Source organism: Kryptolebias marmoratus, linkage group LG12 (assembly GCF_001649575.2).
Source record: "Kryptolebias marmoratus isolate JLee-2015 linkage group LG12, ASM164957v2, whole genome shotgun sequence".
In the NCBI taxonomy this organism is placed as follows: Eukaryota; Metazoa; Chordata; class Actinopteri; order Cyprinodontiformes; family Rivulidae; genus Kryptolebias; species Kryptolebias marmoratus.
This window is the reverse complement of record NC_051441.1, coordinates 18,235,954-18,255,421: the sequence shown is the minus strand read 5'-3', so window position 1 is coordinate 18,255,421 and position 19,468 is coordinate 18,235,954. Positions and strand designations below refer to the sequence as shown.

At 44.1% G+C, this 19,468-nt stretch overlaps 1 protein-coding gene across 1 annotated transcript; it reads left to right on the top strand.

Moving 5' to 3' along the window:
- The first annotated feature begins 4,617 nt into the window (after positions 1 to 4,617).
- On the top strand, positions 4,618 to 17,512 carry engl (endoglin, like). The gene is made up of 16 exons (XM_017416672.3): positions 4,618 to 4,684; positions 4,868 to 5,034; positions 5,256 to 5,387; positions 5,464 to 5,638; positions 6,934 to 7,102; positions 7,175 to 7,319; positions 7,511 to 7,703; positions 9,795 to 9,865; positions 11,263 to 11,418; positions 13,202 to 13,279; positions 13,372 to 13,617; positions 13,708 to 14,193; positions 15,390 to 15,531; positions 15,621 to 15,722; positions 16,598 to 16,697; positions 16,934 to 17,512. The coding sequence occupies exons 1-15, from the start codon at positions 4,618 to 4,620 to the stop codon at positions 16,693 to 16,695; spliced, it is 2,427 nt and encodes an 808-aa protein (XP_017272161.1). The 3' UTR covers positions 16,696 to 16,697; positions 16,934 to 17,512.
- The last annotated feature ends 1,956 nt before the right edge of the window (positions 17,513 to 19,468 follow it).

Below are 19,468 nucleotides of genomic sequence, written 5' to 3'. Positions count from 1 at the left end.
AAAGCAGTTGTGGTGGATGTAGCAATACCGAGTGATTGCAACATCAGGAAAAAGGAGCACAAGAAACTGGAGAAATACCAGGGCCTCAGAGAGGAACTGGAAAAGGCCTGGAAGGTAAAGACCACAGTGGTGCCTGTGGTCATCGGGGCCCAAGGGGCAGTCACCCCCAAACTGGAGCAGTGGCTACAACAGATCCCAGGAACAAGATCAGACATCTCAGTCCAGAAATGTGCAGTTCTAGGCACAGCCAAGATACTGCGCAGAACCCTCAAGCTCCCAGGCCTCTGGTAGAGGACCCGAGCTCAGAGGATGAAACAAAGACCACCCGCGGAGGGTGAGAAGGGAATTTTGGAATTTTTTTTTTTTTTATTTACAGTTTAATAGAACCCTACCATGGATCTGCGTCCAACGTGTTTTAGAAAGCCCAACACCGAGCCAGCTAACGTGAAAGCGACAGTCTGACCTGCAGGGATGTTTCGAGAGCCACAAACCCTGAACCGAGCCCAGATGGTACCCCCCCGTTTCTGCGTCCCGACTGACGTCAGAGAAGTTGTTAATAGCATCTATTCTCCGAACTTATCAAAACTCCAGCAAGCAGGTAAAATGCAATCATAATGTTTTTTTGTTGTTTTTTTTCAGACGAGGGTCCCAGCTGTGTTCGTTAATGTTGTGCTGAAATGGACATGACTAAGAACGTCCATGGAGCCATTAGTCGGCGGAAAAAAAAAAGAAACAACACACAGACACACAAAGACTGTACTTTAAAGTAATTATGAGGGGGGGGGTCGAGGTTTTTGGTTAATTTGTGAAACATTACTGTGTTCAGAAGTCCGCTTTGGTGGATAAAAAAAAAACAAAAAAAAGGAGTGCAACCACAGAAAGGTACATTTGTTTTTGGACACAGTCGATTATTTTATTTATTAAGAACAGCTACTGTTTTTCAGTGACGACCAATGTTCTGCAACCACCATGTCCGCGATGTCAAAACAAGTCGCCTTTCGCCTCGACGGCTCGTCAAACTCCTAGAAAGCTCAGACATTTTGAAATAGGGCAGAGTGGAAGGGTTACGTACCGTTAATATCTCACCTGTTGTGGACAGCCTCGCTTTAGAGAAACGAGCTGTTTCGTCCACTCGTTAACGAATCAGCGAGTCTAGTGTCGTTTTTAAAATTTCATCCGTTTTTAATCCGCTGTTTATGGCCACGCGCTGCAGAGAAGGAAGCGTACGGGAGTGGAAGACTAAACGGACCATAATGCCTTGCGGCCTGAGCCGACACAGCAGGCTAATCGGGGCTGATGCTAACGTCCGGAGCTCAATATTTGGATTTTCCGACTCCTTTAAAACGTCTTCTGTGTTTTCAGCTTTCACTTTAAAAGAGGACAGTTACCTGTCTGCCCGCTATCCGCCTTAGAGCTGAATATGCTCCACATCACAGGATGAGTCATGGCAGCTTCAAAACCGCCATTTTCTACATATGGACTTGTCTTTGTCCGTTTTTTTTTTGTAACGTAAGCCTTTTCTGGCTCTCTTAGAAAGTATGACTAACCACAGGCCGAGCACCAGGCATACCGTGACCTCCATGTCCTCCATCGTTGGGTTGGGGTCGGGGGTCTGCTGAGGACATTGGGGGTCTTCAGACGCGGTTACACTGTGATTTGGACCTCAATAGAGAGAAAACCGTCAACATCCTAAGGACTTCTTGGGTCTTTAGACATTGTTACATGGCGTTTCTGTCCTCAGTAGAGGGAGCAGCTTACTGGTCCAAAAGTGGACGCCAGTCCCTGAAGAGGGGTCAGAGTCTGCATCCAGGCAAGGGGGCCTCCAGGCTGATGGGTCCCAAGGCTGGAGTCCCACATGAGTCCATCCTGAAGGATGACAGTTTTATGAGCTTCACACCACCATCAGTTTCTCACTTCCGGATTATTTACATGGAATTCTAAAGTTAATGTCAAGTGTGAGCAAGATAGCAGCAGCTAGCTGTAGCTCCGTGTGAAATGAACAGCAGTCAAAGTGTTTGTGAGTCAGTGTTACCTGAACCACTGTCAGGTTTGGATTAAAACTAGATTTGGACGTCCACTTTTCAGATGGACTGAAAAAAATGAAATTTTCTGCATTTCATAGCCACTCATGCAAACACTTACAGTTCAACCTTTACCTGCCTTCAGGTTCACATTGCACAATTTGTTTGGGGCAGAAATATTCCCATGTTCCTGCCAGGAGGGTCCCAGGTTGCAGCAGAAGTGCTATAGCTACCTGCTGCTGCTGCTACTGGCGCTTTCAAACCTAATTTTACGGCAATAACCTTTTAATGAGAACTTGAACAGCGCTCACATGAACAGCCATGAGTGGATTTAAATCGGCACCGTTCAGACTAGCCATCAGCTCGCAGGTCTGCTCAGAGTTAAGTTTTATTCTGAACTAATCCTGAAAAACATACTGAAAAATTCAGAAAAAAGCATAACAGAACCTAAAAATAACAGAACAATCCTAAAAAACTGGAAAAGCTGTGAAAATAGCAGAATAAACCCTGAAAATGGTTAAATTAGGTGAAGCTGCTTCTTCAAACTGAGGCCCTTTAAAGAGCTATCTACAGCAGGTAAGACACTGACTCTTCATTATTGGTTGAAATAGCTGGAATTATTCTTCACTCCAAAATAAGCAAATAAGAAAAACAAAAAGAGCAGACAAAGACAAGAAAAGGCGAGTTTTTGTTTGTTTTGTGTGTTTGTGTTGCCTCTCTCTCTCCTTCCATCTTATTAGACTTCCTCCTCCTCCTCCTCCTCCTCCTCCTCCGGTCCTCCTTCGTGTTTGGGGATGTTTCCCCAGCCTTTTATTGGTCTCCTGATTATTTCTCTCTCCACTCTGTCACACCATCCCTGCGGCCCTCCCATCGGCCCTGAAACGAGTCCTTAAAGCCGACCCGGGGGGCGTGGATGGAGGAGTGGAGTCAGCCCCCCTCGGACTCGGACTCTCGGAGAAAACATTCAGCCCCCCCCCTTTTTTTTTTCTGCCCCCTTCTGTGAGACACGACAGGTGAGTCTGATGTTTGTTCTCAGCTTTTCTCCAAACAACCGAGGAGGAGGAGGAGGAGGAGGAGGAGGAGGAGGAGGAGGAGGAAGGAAACCTGAAGTACAATAAAACAGTCAGGTTATTTTAAATCAATTAATACAGCTATTAGAATATAAAATTTAAGAAGACTGAATGGATTTTTTTTGTTTGTTTGCTCATAAATATACAGTATATCATGTATTTATGCTGCTCTGTTTGTGGTAAATATATCAATTCAAGTTTGTTTATTTTAATTAAATCTTTGTCTTCTTTTTATTCATTTATTCTTTTTAAGGGTTTAAATTATTTATTGTTCATCATTACCTACTGTCTTTGCTTTATTTAATTTATTGTTGAACAGTCTTGCTATTTCCAAAACGCACATTTTAGAATTTTTAAATTAAAATCAAAATTATGAAAAGGTGAATCAAAGATTAACTTCATACATTCGACACTTTGACACTGTTGGTTTTTTTTTTGTGTGTGTGTGTGTGTGTGGTATTTTGTCCTTTAAGGTCTTTAAGATGTTTTTTTGTCTGTGTGTGTGTGTTTTGGGGGGTGGGGGGTGGTGGTAGTAGTTTTAGTAATAGAAGTATTTTTCATCTGATGAAACTATCATTTAAAAAAAAAACTGCGTTTCTCTCCGTCAGACGAGTGAAAACAGACTTATTAAGAGTACTGATAGTCATTTTGTTGGTAAAATAAAGTTTAAAGACCTAGCTTTCCTTAAAAGAATGCATGTCGCCCGCTGCCTTTCATGCCTGCGTTTCAGATAAAATCATCTTGTTCTGAGAAATGACAGAGTTGAAGCAGTTGAAAATGAAGCTGTGCTCCATTTCATGTGAAAATATAGGCTGTCACATTCAGAGTCTGTGTGGGAAGCACTCTCAGCTACTACCACACCAAATTTTATCTCGACATCTCTAAAACCCACTGAGTTATAGCCATTTTAATGTATTTTATAATTAGTTGGCTGTGGCAGCCATCTTGAATTGGTTTCTTTCCAATTGTTAATCAGTTGTAGATGTTCATCCAGTGATTATTTCCTGAAAGTTTTATTAAGATCTGTTCAGTGGTTCATGAGTTATTTTGCTAACAGACAGACAAAGTTGAGTCAAATAGTTGTTGGCAAGATTTTAAACAAAAATCTTGAGCAAACCGTTCATGCTCAGAATATGTGTTGGGGATCACTCTCAGCTACTACCACACCAAATTTTAATTTATTATCTGTAAGACTGACTGAGTTAGAGCTATGTTTGTGTTTTTAAAGGTTAGTTGGCTGTGGCGGCCATCTTGAATTGGGTTGACTCCAAACATTAATCAGCTGTAGACGTGTATTCAGTAATAACATTCTGCAAGTTTCATTAACATCCATCCAGTGGTTTATGGGATATTTTGCTAACAGACAAACATACACACGTGTAAAAAAGATTATTCTCCTATAATTCCAATAATTTCAGCTCAGTATGATTTACTCAGTGTTCTGAGTCAAATATGGATCTGAGTGACATCACTGGCCTGTTTTCCAGGAGATTATTAGTGATTCGTCCCATCCGTCCATTTCCACGATGCCTTCGCTGTCTGTCGTTGGACGGAGTGTCTTCTGCCTCGTCTTGCTCTGGGAGAAGCTGGCAGGTGAGACAACAGGACAGATGTGGACAAAGTGGCTTTTCTTTTAATTAAATACCTTCATTCTGAGTCGAATCAACTGAAGTTTTTTTCCTCCTCTTCTTTGGCACCAATTAAAGCAGCAACAAAAACCACTTTCTGCAGGTTTTCGTTTCGTCACTCCACTGACCTCTGCCCCCCCCCCCTCAGCTCAAACGCTGGCGTGTTCCACGGGCGACCCGGTGGCGGCGCGGCACCCGGTTCAGGCGCTGCTGGAGACGTTTCAGACGGGCCGGGCCTGCGTTGCCAGGGAGCGGGGCAGCAGGGAAACCCATGCCGTCGCCTTGGATGGGGCGACAAACAGCTCGGGGAGCAAGGTGAAGACTAACGATTGTCACATTTTAAAGTTCCTGTCGGTTCTCAGACTGCAGACGATGCGCCTTACAGTCCGGTGCGCTTTACATATGACAAAAGTTCGAAAATGGACTGTTCGTTGACAGTGCGTCTTATAATCCAGTGCGCCCTGTAGTGCGGAACATGAATTCTTTCCCTACAGGTGGTCCTTCGCCGGTCGTTGATGACTGCCGTCTGTCCACAGGTGACGGTGCTGCTGAAGCGTTTGTCTCTGTCCCCAGTCAGGACCGTCCACCTGGTGCTCAGCTCAAAGCACCGGGTCACCTGGCTCCTGGAGGCTGAGCAGTTTCCCCCCGACCACCCGGTGTTCGTGCAGGTCAGTCGCCCTCCGGTCCTCCGTGGGACCCTCTTTGGAAAATCGAGCGCACGTTTCAGCTCTGTTCTCGCCGCAGGTGTCCGCCGGCTCCGGCGTCCGGTCGCGGGCGCTCCGGGCGCACGTCCGGGAGGTCCGCCTGTTGCCGCGGCGGCCCCACGCGCTGCAGCGCTGGGCTCTCAGGCACCACGGCAACCTGTCCTCGCTGGTGCACGCGAGGCGAGGCAATCGGGTCTACGTCCGGCTGGGAGAAGGTGGGCCCGCCGGGAAACCGCCGCATGGCGAGGAGTATGCAGACACGAGGGATGTTTCGTTGTATCTCTTGTAGCTTGTGGTTAACACAAAGTGTTGCTTTGGACGGTTTAAAGTGGGGCTTGTTGGAAATGTTACGGATATTTGTAGATCCCTCTTTGACGTCAGTTAGGAGACGTAGAGCTAATGGCTAGTCCAGGGGTGGGCAATCCTAGTCCTTGAGGGCCACTATCCTGCTTGTTTTCCATGTTTCCCTGCTCCAACACACCTGATTCAGCGGTTAAATCACCTCTTCATGTTCTGCAGGAGCCTGTTAATCACATGTTGATTCAAACCAGTTGTGTTGGAGCAGAGAAACAAGTAAAACCTGCAGGATGGTGGCCCCTAAGGACCAGGATTGGACACCCCTGATCTAGTCTGAAGCAAAACCCAAAGTGGGTCGCTCTTAAAACAACTTGGAGGTTCATGCAAATCCTCAGACGTCTCAAACTTTTTGCACAACCGATCAGTTTTCCACGTCTTTGGTTATTTTGAGAGTTCAAGTGGTGGCAGCAGCGGCTAGCTGTAGCTGCCACTTTCAGGCAGGGGGCTTCGAGGCAAGGACTTTACAATATCTCTGCCAAAGTAACCACGTAGCACAAAACAGTTTTGTATTCCTCTGGTATTCCGGTAGGAATATTAGGTAGGTAGGTACATTTATTTATATAGCACTTTTCAGCATAGGGGCGACTCAAAGTGCTTTACAACACAAGAACAAAATTACAGACAGAGTTACAGAAACAAAATTACAGACAGGTACAAGATACAATGATAACTAATTGTCTAAATAAGCTAAGCTAAACCAACAGATCTAAGCATGGCTAAATGTACAGAACTAAACTAAGCTAAAACTAAAACTAACGGTACCGAACTATCTAAAAGTACCCCAGGCCTGCTAAACAGCTGAAGTAAAACCAGACATATCTAAGCATGAGATGTATGTGTGTATGTGTGTGTGTGTGTGTTTGCAGAAAAGTCCATGAATCACGTTCACAGATGTTCACAGGCAAAAAGGCAACGGGCTTCTGTTGACATAAATTCCAGGGAGAATTGATAAGACTTTGGCCTTCAAGGCCACATCGGAAAGCCAAATGTAGATAATAACAGAGTTGTTTTCAGGGAGTTTTATGTCACCAGTTGTTTGTGTTTTCTGGTTTCCGGCCTCGTAGCGCCGGGTGAGAATCAGAGCGAAGGTTTAAAGAGATCCTGCTCCCACGGTAAAGACGTTAAAGATGTCTCCCCCACCTTCGTGTTCCAGATCCAGCCCTGCCTGATGCGTGTCGGCTGCAGGCTTCGGCCCCCTGCCCCAGGTTCGCTGTCGCAGACCTGCAGCCTCAAAGGGTGAAGGGTTGGAGTTGGGTCCGTCCCGCAGCCGGTCCCGACGTCCACCTGGTCCGGCTCGGCTCGGCAGGCTCGGGGCTCTGCAGGTGAGACGGCCCGGCCCGTTCGAGCTCGCCCCCCCAAAGGTAACCGCTGTTGTCTCACGCCGCCTCCTTCAGCTCTCCGCAGGCAGAGGTGACGGTCTCGCTCGTGCCGCCGGCGGCCTCTTTAAAGGAACGGAAGGTGGTGCTGATCCTCAGCAGCTCAGTCCCTGTCGGCTGGGTCGTTACGGCTCATGGGGTCCGGGGTCACGTCTCCGTTCACGTATGGACCTCATCCTTTCTTTAAGATGCTCATCTAATCCCAAAACTGACAATTTGAGTTCAGATAACCTCACGTAACGCCCGTTGTATTTGAACCTTTTCCTCTTTAATCTGATGCCCTTTACATAGTTTTACACTCTATAGCACTTGTGTTGTTTACTCATATTACGTGCCTAGTTTCTCTCTCCCCAGTCCTCCAGTGGTGTCTCTCTACCCTCTCCACCGGAGCCCAACCTAACCCTGTCCAGCACACTGGACCCAGACCTGTCGGCTGTTTCCGACCTCCTCATCTGGGCCGAAGAGAGCGGCTACAGCCAGGTGACCTCATACACCGAGGCCCACCTGGCCAATCGCTTCGTCGTCCACTTGACTGAGGACGGGACAGGTGTGTCTCTTCTGTCCGGTCAATTTTTGTATAGTGCCTCTGATAGTGTTAGGTTGTAATAAACTACATTTACTCCCTTACATACAAATTCGAAACCCACATCCGTCTTATGTGAATGTAAAAGCACAAAAACTAAGAGTCAGCCAGGTTTTTATGTCTCTAAGACATGTTTGCAATCCAAGTAACTGATTGGATTCATCAGGTTTTATAGATAAATATAACTGAGTATCATCAGCATAACAGTGAATATTAATCCCATGAAAGTGTATATAAAGAGTATTAGTCCGAGCATTGAACCCTGAGGAACTCCACGACTAACTCTGGAGCATGAAGAAGCTTCGTTATTAACACAAGCAAGCTGGAACCTATAAGATTAAATCAATAAATCATATATTTTATACAACTATTCAGAAGTGAAGAGGAAGAGGAAAAAAATAAAAGAAAAAGAAAAATACAAGTTTGGGAAGATCAGGATTAGGGCTGCAAAATTCTGGGGGGTTTTGAAAGTTGGAAACCTTCCCTGGGAATGAAATGGAATTAATGGGAAAATGACAAATATTTGTGGGAGTAAACCTGAAATTTAAAATACCGCATGTTGGTCTGTAACAGGGATTCAAAATATGTTTGGAGAAATGATATTTTAGCTAAATCTTATCTAAAACAACCATTAAACAAAAAAAGTTGTCTATATTTTTATTTGGATATGATAGAGTTTGGTTAAATTTCCCCCAATTTCCCATTGATTCCCTTCAATTCCCATAATCCTTAGGAGGAGGAGAGGATGACAGAACAGGAAATCCAGGCCTGTTCCTGAGGCCGTTACTTTCCAAATCAACCTTTTGTAATATCTATACCTCTGGCTTCGAGCACCCAAAAGCCTCTTGACTGAAGAGACGGAGGTTTAGTGAAAGTAGCACTTCCTGAAGCAAAAACACATTAGCTGCCACTTTTTTTTGCCAAAAATTTAAAGATGTTGGGTGATTTGTTCACGTTTGAACATGTGATGATGAAGCTGACTCGCAGCTACTGCCACATCAAATTTTATCTCGATATCTGTAAAACTGAATGAGTTTTAGCTCATTTTGTGTTGGCTAGAGTCAGGTAGCTGTGGAAGCCATCTTGAATCAGGTCGGCTCCAAAGCTGAATCAGTTGTAGACAAACATCCAGTGATTACTTTCTGAGAGTTTCAATAAAATTCATCCAGTGGTTCCTGAGATATTTTGCTAACAGACAGACACAGGCATTTACACGACGGAGGCGGGCGATAAATTACTAGACATGCAGCGCGGAGGGAATTCTCATGCTCGTGGGTGGTTTCAGTTTTATATTTGATAGTTGGATGAAAGTGACTGAGTTCGATACATAGGGTCTGTTGACGAGCCGCACGAGTCCCGCCCCCCGGGTTTGACGGGCGAGGGTGACGGTTTAAATAAAGACAAGACAACACGACTGCTCCTGAGCCATGGAATAAATAAATTCACAGGGAAATAATTTTATGTGTTTTTAAATAAAGAATTTTAGAAATACAGAATGTGAACGAGACAATTAACATTTAATTATTTAATGACATGTTTAATAATTTAATGGGACATTTATTTATTAAATGGTACATGTATTATTTATTTATTGGTACTTTTATTTGTTTAATAGGACATTTATGTACTTATTTATTTATTTATTGGTACTTTTATTTGTTTAGTAGGACATTTATGTACTTATTTATTTATTTATTGGTGCTTTTGTTTGCTTCATAGGACATTTATTTACTTATTTATTTATTGGTGCTTTTGTTTGTTTATTAGGACATTTATTTATTTATTTATTTATTGGTGCTTTTATTTTTTTAATAGTACATTTAATTATTTAATGAGACACGTATTTATTTATTCATTGTTACTTAAATTTATTTAATGGTACACTTAATTTTTTCATAATGTATTTATTTTATTTGGTCACTTCTAACCCTCCGTATAATCGAGCCCAGCTTTGTGGAGTTTCTGCTTCTGTAACTGAACTGAAGCGATCGTCGTGCCGCCCGCAGCGCTGTAAATGTAAACATCCTGTCCTTTTTTTTCTCTCTCCCCTCCCAGGCCGACAGGGTTTAACGGTGAGCTGTGAGGGAGGACTGCTCGGCGTGACGCTGGACCGACAACAACTGCAGGTCTTCATTCATAAACGCACTGCTGAAGGTCCTGCTTCTGTCCAAGCATGTTAACCTGTTTGCCTTTTTTTTTTAAATAAGCGGGTCCAAAGGTAAAGAAATGAAGCGTATGTTGTAACAAGTGGGGTAAAGGGTTTCTGTACGCGTTGAGTTTAAGGCTGGGAGACATACATCACAGCATGGCCGTGGTGTAACAGTCTCTGTCTTTGCATCGGTGTGTTTTTTTTTGTTCTCACGTGTGACGTCGTTGCAGCCTAACTGCGATGTTCACAGATGGTTGTAAAGGGAAGGCCCTCGCTGCGTTCGCTGCACCATCTTCTTGGTCCTCCTTCTTCTTCTCTCAGTCCGGCTGTTTGCCTCCCGTTGTCCTTGTCTCCAAGTACACCCACCTGGCACATCAGTTTCTTCCGGGTCTACGTTCACGGCGTGAACGAGAAGCAACCGGACCCAGCACACGACCTCGTGTAGACGCTGGTACTCTTACAACCTCCATCGTATGCTCCAACAATGCAACTCGTACAAAAACAGCAACCAAGAGACATCGTGAGCAACGTCGTGTCCGGGCCGTACGTCTGCCGAGAACACGAAGGGAAGACACCGGCGATAAGCAACCCCAACCAGCGAATAAGAGCACGAGGATGTGTAGGGTTGACTTTGGGGTCACTGCTACGTAACTTTTGTTATTGGAGTGGAAACACGAGGCATGCGTGGGGTTTCAAAGTCGCCACGTTCGTGCTACAGAATTCCACATGCCGAGAGAATCCTCAGGTTTCTGAAACTTACACATCAGACAAATAAAAAAGCTGATGTTTCTGACAGAATCTGTGCAGAACCCAGATCTGTATTTTAACAGGATATAATCCCAGGAGCTGTTAGCCAGGCTAACCCTAGAAGTCTCTCGTCTGTTCAGTGTTTTAACGTTGTTCTTGTAGTTTTCTGAGCCACAGCTGTTTGACTTCGCTGCTTCACTGAAGCCATCGTATTGGACCCGATTAGCTTTAAACAGCAAACAGATGTTAGCATTCATGTTAGCGTTGTGACTTCTCAGACAGTAATTGAGTTGATAGAGAATTTTACCCTGTACTTTAAATATAATGTATTATTTTTGTTTCATGAATACAGTATCCATTTCTCTCAAGGAGCTATAGTATCAGATTTCTAAGTCAGTTAAATGCAGATTTAAAACAAAACGACAGCAGTTTTTGACCTGCAGTATTGCTGATTTCCTTGTTAGACTCCACCTCGGCTTCATTCATTCACGTTTTGGCATCATTTTACCGTCATTAACATTCGGACCAGCCGCTGATGACCAATCTCACCACGAGGTGCAACCCTGAACACGTTCCAGCGTTTAAAAGCGTCTGTTTACAGTTTTTCCTCCGTCCGTTTTCCTCCAGGGCGTGTCTGCGCCAGTCGCCGCCGTGACCCTGCAGGACCAGAAATGCCAGGCCCGGTCCAACGGGAGCCACTTCCTGCTGACGCTGCCCGTCATCTTCTGTGGGACCGAGGCCAAGCTCGTGGAGGAGCCCAGAGGGGTGCTGTACAGAAACAGGGTGAGATAAGAAATGCCCACAGAAAGGACTGAAGGCAACAGGAAGCCGCCTTTTAGGTTTTTAGTTATCAAATCCTGCATACTGCCCTCCTTTTTTTGTCCACTTTGTGTTCAGACTGAATTAAATTAACCAAAAGTACTTTAGATATGAGCTAAAAAACAAACAAAAGAAACAGAAAATACTTTTAGTTGTAAGGAAATCATCTTAAATTTTCTGTATTATTCCCCAAAAATATAACAAAGATGAACATTCATATGATGTGTTTTTCTTCTATCATTTTTAATCACCGCATAGAAACTCACTTTATTAGGCTCGCCGGTTTAATTGCCGGTAATCTGAATCCATCCGTTGCTGTTTTTGCACTTTTGTATTTTCTTTTTCACCGATTTCCACGTCAGCTCCCGCGTCAGTGCTTGCGTGTCACGAGGAGATCAAATGGGCCGTCTACGACCCGTGTCATCTTGACCAGAAAATGGATGAGTTCAAGCCTAAAAAAAAAAGCTCCTGCTCAGAGAAAATCTCCGTTTACAAAGCAGAAGATTGGAGCAAATAATCTTTTCAGAAGGGACTGAGGGATGATACGATCTTAAAATCTTAAATGGCGTTGTTGCTCGATGCATCACAGCCTCGCTGACATAACATCCGGGTCCTGGAAACTGATGAGTCATCACTAATCACCTTCAGTGTAAACGAACTCAGACTTCTACCTAAAACAGAAGCGATGTCGAGGTTTTCACGAACCACTGTGACATTTTTCGGAGCCGTTCGAAGATTTAGCTGCGTTCGGACTAAGCCAGTAGCTCATGTCCTCTGGCTGATATCCCGCCCTGATGACCCTCTTACTGCAGGTAAGACATTTATTGCTGACGGCCACTCCACAGAACACCGCTTCCAAAAAAGTCCGAACTGCGGCTTGCAGCGAGTTCTTCGAGACTTTAGCATCCAAGGCGGCCGGGCAGTAGTGGATTCGTTCAAAGAGGTCCTAGTTTTCTTTTTATTGTTTTCTTTCAGAGCAGCCAGACTTTCTGTTCATCTTTAAAGAGATCTTTATCAGCAGCTCTTCAGGCTGTTTTTGGACTTTGACTGATTTTTCACCCATTTTCTCCTCAGTCTTTGACAGGAATGTTTGGGTTGTTTAACTCTGACGTACAACCCATTCCCTCCGCCAAGGTAACAGGCGACCCCTCCGGATCATGATTCGGATGGCACTATTATTCGATGACCCTGATGGAGGTTTGGGCTCTAGTTCGGGCATAAAAAAGGCTCTAAACTCAAAGGGTAAACCAGCGTTGAGTTGACACGTGACAGACAATTTAACAAACCAGTTTTAAGTTGAATCTTTAGGCTCTTTGCTCCCAGCCTTTTGTCCCAACGACACTATTTGTTCCTGTTTCTTTAGTTCAAGAGATGAAAAAATACCAAGGATAGCCCAGTTTGACACATAAAATTGGACTTTGGTGCCAACGAGGTGATTCTCAAAGAGCGTTTGGCTGAAAGCTTGTCATACAGCCCAAAGGTTTCAGGTAGTTTCCATCTGCTGTAGATAGTTTCTTCTTTTGTGCCACACTCGTCCACGCCGCACATTATGAAAATGAGTGAAAAAAGCAGCAAAAGTTCAAAGAAAACCTCTGAAAGACTCAAAGAACTATTGATCAAGAGCATATTTTAGAAAAGTCTGGCTTTTTGGAAGGAAAGTAGAACTTCATTCGGGGAGATTTAAAACTTTCAGTCCATCATTTTACATTTATTTGAGTTCCTTTTGCTCTTTATTTTCTCCAATCAGGTGCTGCTGTGGAGAAAGGAGCCTCAGACAATCCCGGCGCTTGAAGAGGAGAACGTCCACCGTCCCCTCAGCGTGCAGGTGAGACATCTTGGCTGTTTTTGTCTCGTCCGCCTTATATTCGCTTGCCTTTTTTGACACCTTGCACCCGCGATGTGTTTGTTTTCTCCCAGATCAGCTGCTTTGCTGCCAGCCCTTCACGTTCCGCCGCCGATGATAGCGTGGCCCTTCCTCTGATCGGGCGGTTCGCGCGGGGGGCAGATCAGGCTCCGGAGTCGGTTCAAGGCCTCGGCCATCGATTGTTTCCCAGACACAGATCGGAGCCTGTTGTCCGTTTGAAGCTTTTTGTCGCGGAGGGCTACGAGCAGACGTGGATCGGGCCCTGCATTATCACTGCTGGCCACCGGGTCTTTGTTGAGGTCTTTTCTGTTCAGACTTCTTTTCTAAAGTTAAATATCATCAACGTATTTTCATTTTTTTGTTGTTATTTTTTATCTGTTCCACTGCAGATTTCAGCCAAAGCGTCTCTTGCGGATGCTGTGCAAGTGAGGTCGTGCTTCGTCTCGCCTCTGTCTGACCCTAAAAAACCTCCTTTCTGGACCGCGATAAGCGACGGCTGTTCCTCGGACCCCTCACTGACCATCGGCGCGGAGGCAAAAGGCGAGGAGGAGGAACAGGACGAAGATGGTGGTGAAAATAAAGGGGAGACAGGTGGACAGGATGGCCGGGAGAAGAGACGAAATGATCAAAAAGGAATAGGAGCCTCAAGGATGCACAACAGTACCCAAAGAGATGCAGAAACGGAGATTCGATCCCTGAGGTTTAGCTTCATCCTTCGTCCAGTTTTTACCAACCCCATGCAGTTCGTCCACTGCAGCCTCCTGCTGTGCCTCTCTGGCTCTACAAGAGGGCCGCCCACGAAGGAAGCAGCGAGGAATGACTGCCCGACCGGGAGATGTGTCCCTGCACTTGTATCTGGACCTCTGAGACAAGAGGTAAAGACATTTAAACAAAGACAACATGTCAGATCGGTGAAACTCCTTGAGACGCTGAAGGATTTCGGGAGAACGTTACGTTGGCTCTTCTGCGTCCTTGCTTTCTCGATAAAAAATGAGACGACGTCGGTCTCAAAATAAAGATCAAGAGCTCCAACTTGTCTTAGAGGAATTGTTCCCATACTTCAAAGCGAGGTTCTGTGAAAAGGGTGTGAACAATCAGTATGTTGCCTGTTGCAGATAGCTCTGTGAGAAACAGAGTTGAATTCTGACTGGATTGATGAGCTAACGCCTAGTCCAAGACCAAAGTGATTGCTGCCATCTTAAAACAACCTCAACTCCCATATTTCACAGTGGTTTATCAAAAGGCTAGTATATAAACCTTTACGGTGCCGTAGCTTTTTGCCTCATATGGATATTTACACCGAATTATATGGATATTTGTGAGGACAAATGGAAGCATCTTTCAGCAGGAAAATCCTAATATAGCTGCCTAAATAACCACGTAATGAAACTGTTAGCTTGTCAGAATTTAACAACTGAGGTCATCCAGAGCGCTATCTACAACAGGTAAGATATTAACTGGTCGTAGCTTTTTCACAAAACCCCACTTCAAAATGTCTGGAATATCAAGACTGGCGACAAAAGTCGGTGTACATGATTCTGATTTTGATTTAATTGAACTCAAGCTGAATGGTTAAAGCCCAGTGGATGACAAATATCCATTTCTTGTCAGTGTAATTTATATTTGTTGATGTGGTTTGTGCTTCAGGGCAAATATTGCCATTTTATTGCTATTTTTATCACATTTGTAACCCTCTAACAAAGCGCTCGGAGCGAATCCTTGCATTTTCAGACAGCCTGTCGATCCTCTTGACGTTGGCCACTCGTCGACGTTCGATGCAAAGTTTGTTCGCCTTCATTTCTTCCAAGTTTCGGCATATAATGAAAACGTCGCTTTGCTTGACTTATCCGCTTAGTTTGATCACCCTTCAACCCAATATTACACAACCACTGTCGACCTCTTACATTTGGACCGTCGCTCTCGGCTTCTTTCTCCCACGAAGTGCGACGTCAGTAAATAAATGTTTATCGTGAAAATAAAGACGCCTGTAAGAGTCTGTCGTGACACCACAGGGTGGTACGAGCAGAACTGACAGATGAACCTTCTCCTGTATATTTATTTTCCATCTCAGTGTGAGATCAGAAACCTCTCCAGACCCATGTTGGTCACCCGGCCCATTAGTTCACTGGCACCCAAAGCGCCGCCCCCTGCTGGCCGGAGAACCAACAGCCTCCGAGTGGCGCCGGTGGCCAGTCCAGACCCAGAGAACAGCAGTAAGGACCATTTACTATTCTTTTCATTTATTATTTAGTTATTTTTATAGCTCTGCTACAGTTTCCCTTGTGTCCCACTCTGTCTGTAGGTCTTGGTGTGCAGACGGGACCACTGATGGGAATCGTCTTTGCCGCTTTTGGGATTGGAGTCGGTCTGATGGGGGCGCTGTGGTGCATCTATAATTTTACAGGTAATAAGATTGCCGGTGACTTGTGATTAATTACAGCTTCTACGAGGCAGTTAGACTGGACGAAAAACATACTTACATCAGTTTTTTCAGTCGGCAAAATAAAGTTTACCTTTTGATGACCTCGAAATGAAAACAAACTCCAAATCGAGGTTGTTAAAAAAAACGCTATCCACAACAGGTAAGATATTGTTTGCAGCTTTTCCGCAGAACCCCCATTTGAAAATCGCTGAAAGATATCAAACTTATTTTCTGAAACGGTGGCTTCTAACCATAAAACTGAGGAGGTGACTTGCTGCAGATGTGAAAGCTAAACGTTTTTTGATCTTTGCAGACAGAAGAACTTCAGTTGATCTGGACTTTAAGCTTATTAATTATTGGTTTAATTACTGGTTGATGTTTAGGAACGTGCAACAGGTTTTAATGAAGTCTCAGGTCAGTTTAGAACCCAAACCTTTTTAACTACAAAATCGTTTTTGTTGTAATTTGTGCAGAATTTGCTTTGGCTAATAATGTCTAAAGATCTAGAGTATTTTTTTCTCCCCCTACATTAAGATGAAAGTGTTATTGGACTCATAAACCAGCAGTCATTTACCAAAGACAGGATCAGCACGTTCAGTTTATGTGCCCCGAAATGAAACTATGTCAATCTGCAGCACCTCCTTAGAACAGAAAGTACAGTTTGGAAAGTATCCCACTGCAAAAACACCCAACAGTAGAAGTCATTTCAATTTCATGTAACTGCAACACCGGGTGAACGCACAACAGCATCTTTCCAATTGTAGAAATAGAAAACATGAACCACTAAATGCGATGACGTATCTGTGTTGATCCAAACCAAAAGCAGATGTGAATTTCTTTCTTTTTTTTTTTTCCAGGGAAAAGACCAGAGAGGTATTTAACAGACCAGACAAATGGAGGCTACACCATCAAACAGCCCGCCGCTCTGTCAGATCAGTCCTCAAGTTCAGTTTAGAGGTAAGACCTGATGAAACCATTCCATCCTGAAGGATGGAGGCAACACATTATCTTGTATGATGGTCATTAAACTCTTTAAACTCTGCTTTTTGGCTTAGATGTGTCTCCATGATGTTGGTACAATGAATTTTAGGTTCAAAAGCTTAATAATTTTAATAATTAAAAAAAAAAGTTCCTGAAAGTTTTCTTTTAAAATCAGCAGCTTAACTATTTTTTTTATTATTATTTCTCACCAGCTGCATCTTTTCCATCACTTCATCTTCAGCAGTTTGGCTGATTTGTGGCGCCCCACAAGGGTCTGTCCTCGGTTCCCTGTCATTGTTTTTTTCCCACACACTGCTTCTAGACTAATTTATAGAAGAAAAACAAATACGTATACTACCATTTTTACGCAAGTAATCCTGCTGGTAAAACAGCCTTGCAAACCTCACAGAATAGCATCTTTGATATTACAGTTGTGTTACACGGACACAAACACAATCCCGTCTTTAACTCGCCGTTTGTTGTCTTTACACGAATCAGTCAGACTGCCCGAGGCACCTGCACATTTGTCTGATCTTCTGCAGCCTTATGTGCCCTCTACATCACTTAGATCAAGTGTCCATTTGTGTTTAGTTATCCCGAGGTCCAGGCTGGTCCACAGAGGTGGAACCAGCTGCCCCTTCATGTTAGACACGCCTCAACTCTTCTTAAAACACATTTATATTCACTGGCTTTTAATACATTGTGAGAATTGTAGTGATGTTGTATTTTGTATAATGTGTGTATTGAATGTTTATGTGTGCAGCACTTTGGCCAACGACAGTTGTTTTTAAATGTGCTATATAAATAAATAAATTTGATTTGATTTGACTTGAAGTCCATCGATAACGTGTCCTTATTGGTGGCCGCTAACTTAGCTGCTAGCGGTTGGGGAACGACATTCACGAAGGAGTCTCCAATGTCTCCAAAATCTCTTGTTCTTAGCTTTCTTGCAAATCGTAGAAGCCCATAGCCCTATTACTTGAGTTTTGACAACTTTTCTCACAAAACAGTGGCAACAGTGGCAAACCCGTCTAAATTTTGCCACGGGCGTCTCCAACCCAGCTCCATTTTGACAAAGGAGCTCTCCTCTGACAAAAAAACATTTCAAGCAAACGTTCAGGTCTGAAAATGGACGCTGATGATAAATAAGTTATTGGAGAAAAAAAAAAGGTTTGAATCTGCCTGTCTTCATTTAAAATGTGTACGCCGGCAGATTAAATCAGAAATGTCGGGGCGGCTGCCGGCCATTTTGAAACAACTCCAGTTTCAAAATGTCATAGTCTTTCCACGCAGACACTTTTTTTTATAAACCTTTAGCAAAAATACTACATTATTCTTGTCAGAAGTGCACCAGGAGCATGCTGGAAGTGCTACAGCTAACTGCCGCTGCCACTATAAGCACATACAAATGCTCACAGGATTTCCTGTGAAGAACCGTGTAATGGAAAATGAACGACAGTGTAATGGTTTATAAAATGGAGGCTGTTTTAAGATGGCAGCAATCCACTTTGGTTTTCTGTATGCTAGGACTAGCCATAAGCTCATCAGTCCAGAGCTATCTACAACAGGTAAGATATTAACTGTTAACTGGACCCCACTTTGAAAGATCTGAGCTGTCGCTTTGTGTCGACTAAAATGTCTGTTTTAAGGAATATTATTTGTACTTGTTTAGTTTTTTAATTTAATTCTTATGTTAATAAAAACAAGCAGCAGTCTTTTGAGTTATTTTGCTGAAATGAAGGAACATCCCAACGTCTGAGAGTCAAAACTTGGAGTTGATGTTCGGATGCTTTTATTCCACAAAATACGAAGCGATTGACGGCGACAGGATGCTAATATTAGTTCATCAAACGCTGGGAGTTTATCGGCCTCTTTGGCTCGTGTTCAAATTGCAAATTAGAGCCGTGCAGCAGGTGGGCGGAAGAGAGCGAAACCCAAATTCAAAGCTGCGCGTTTAAAATAAACCGAGGCGGTTTGGAGACGCCGTCGCTTCCAGGGGGAGGCTCTCGACATTAGGCGAGCACCTGGAGATTTCAGCTCTGATCTGTCTGATAAGTCTAAACAGTTGTTTTTCGACTTTTATCTCTCACCCAGGATTTCCTCCTGCAAATCTGAGAGGGGAGAAGTGGGACGCAGGGTTTAACAGCTCGTTTGTGTGCGTGCGTGCGCGCGTAGAGCTATTTGTGCGGTGGAGATACGAGCGGCCTTGTAAACGTGCGAATGCAGGAAGATCTTAATCGGCGCAACGTTTTTTTTTTTTGGTTTGTTTTGTGTGTAAAAGTAGCGTTTGTCTCAAAGTGAAACTCGCTGCCTCGATGGCCATTCGACACGCCACGTCATTTCGGAAGAGACCGGCGTCTGGGTCCGTCGCTTGTGTTTGGGGGGGTGACTCACACAGAAAGAACATTACGACCTTTTGGGTCAGTTTGTGTGGTAAACGTGGTCAGTTAAATGAGTCAAGATACGCTCATACGTACATAAAAAAAGGAAAGTCTGTATATTTTACGAAACCGAAGACACTGGATGTTGTAATAATGCGTTTGCCTGATGCAGTAATAAATTGCTTTTTTGGCCTCGCGAGGGCAGATGATGTCATTTGCATTTTTTTCTTCCTCCATCTTATCGCTGTGACGTTCTCCGTGGCAACACCACCGTATGTACATGCCCAACGGGATGTTTCTGGTCCGTGCCAAAATCGCTTCCCCTGTTTCGTCCCGATCCACAGAATCTTCCCGCACTCACGGGGG

Coding starts and splice junctions, on each gene's coding strand:
- engl (XM_017416672.3), top strand. CDS start 4,618: ATGCCTTCGCTGTCTGTCGTTGGACGGAGTGTCTTCTGCCTCGTCTTG. Junction 4,685..4,867: donor GCTCTGGGAGAAGCTGGCAG/GTGAGACAACAG, acceptor CCCCCCCCTCAG/CTCAAACGCTGGCGTGTTCC. Junction 13,618..13,707: donor GCCACCGGGTCTTTGTTGAG/GTCTTTTCTGTT, acceptor GTTCCACTGCAG/ATTTCAGCCAAAGCGTCTCT.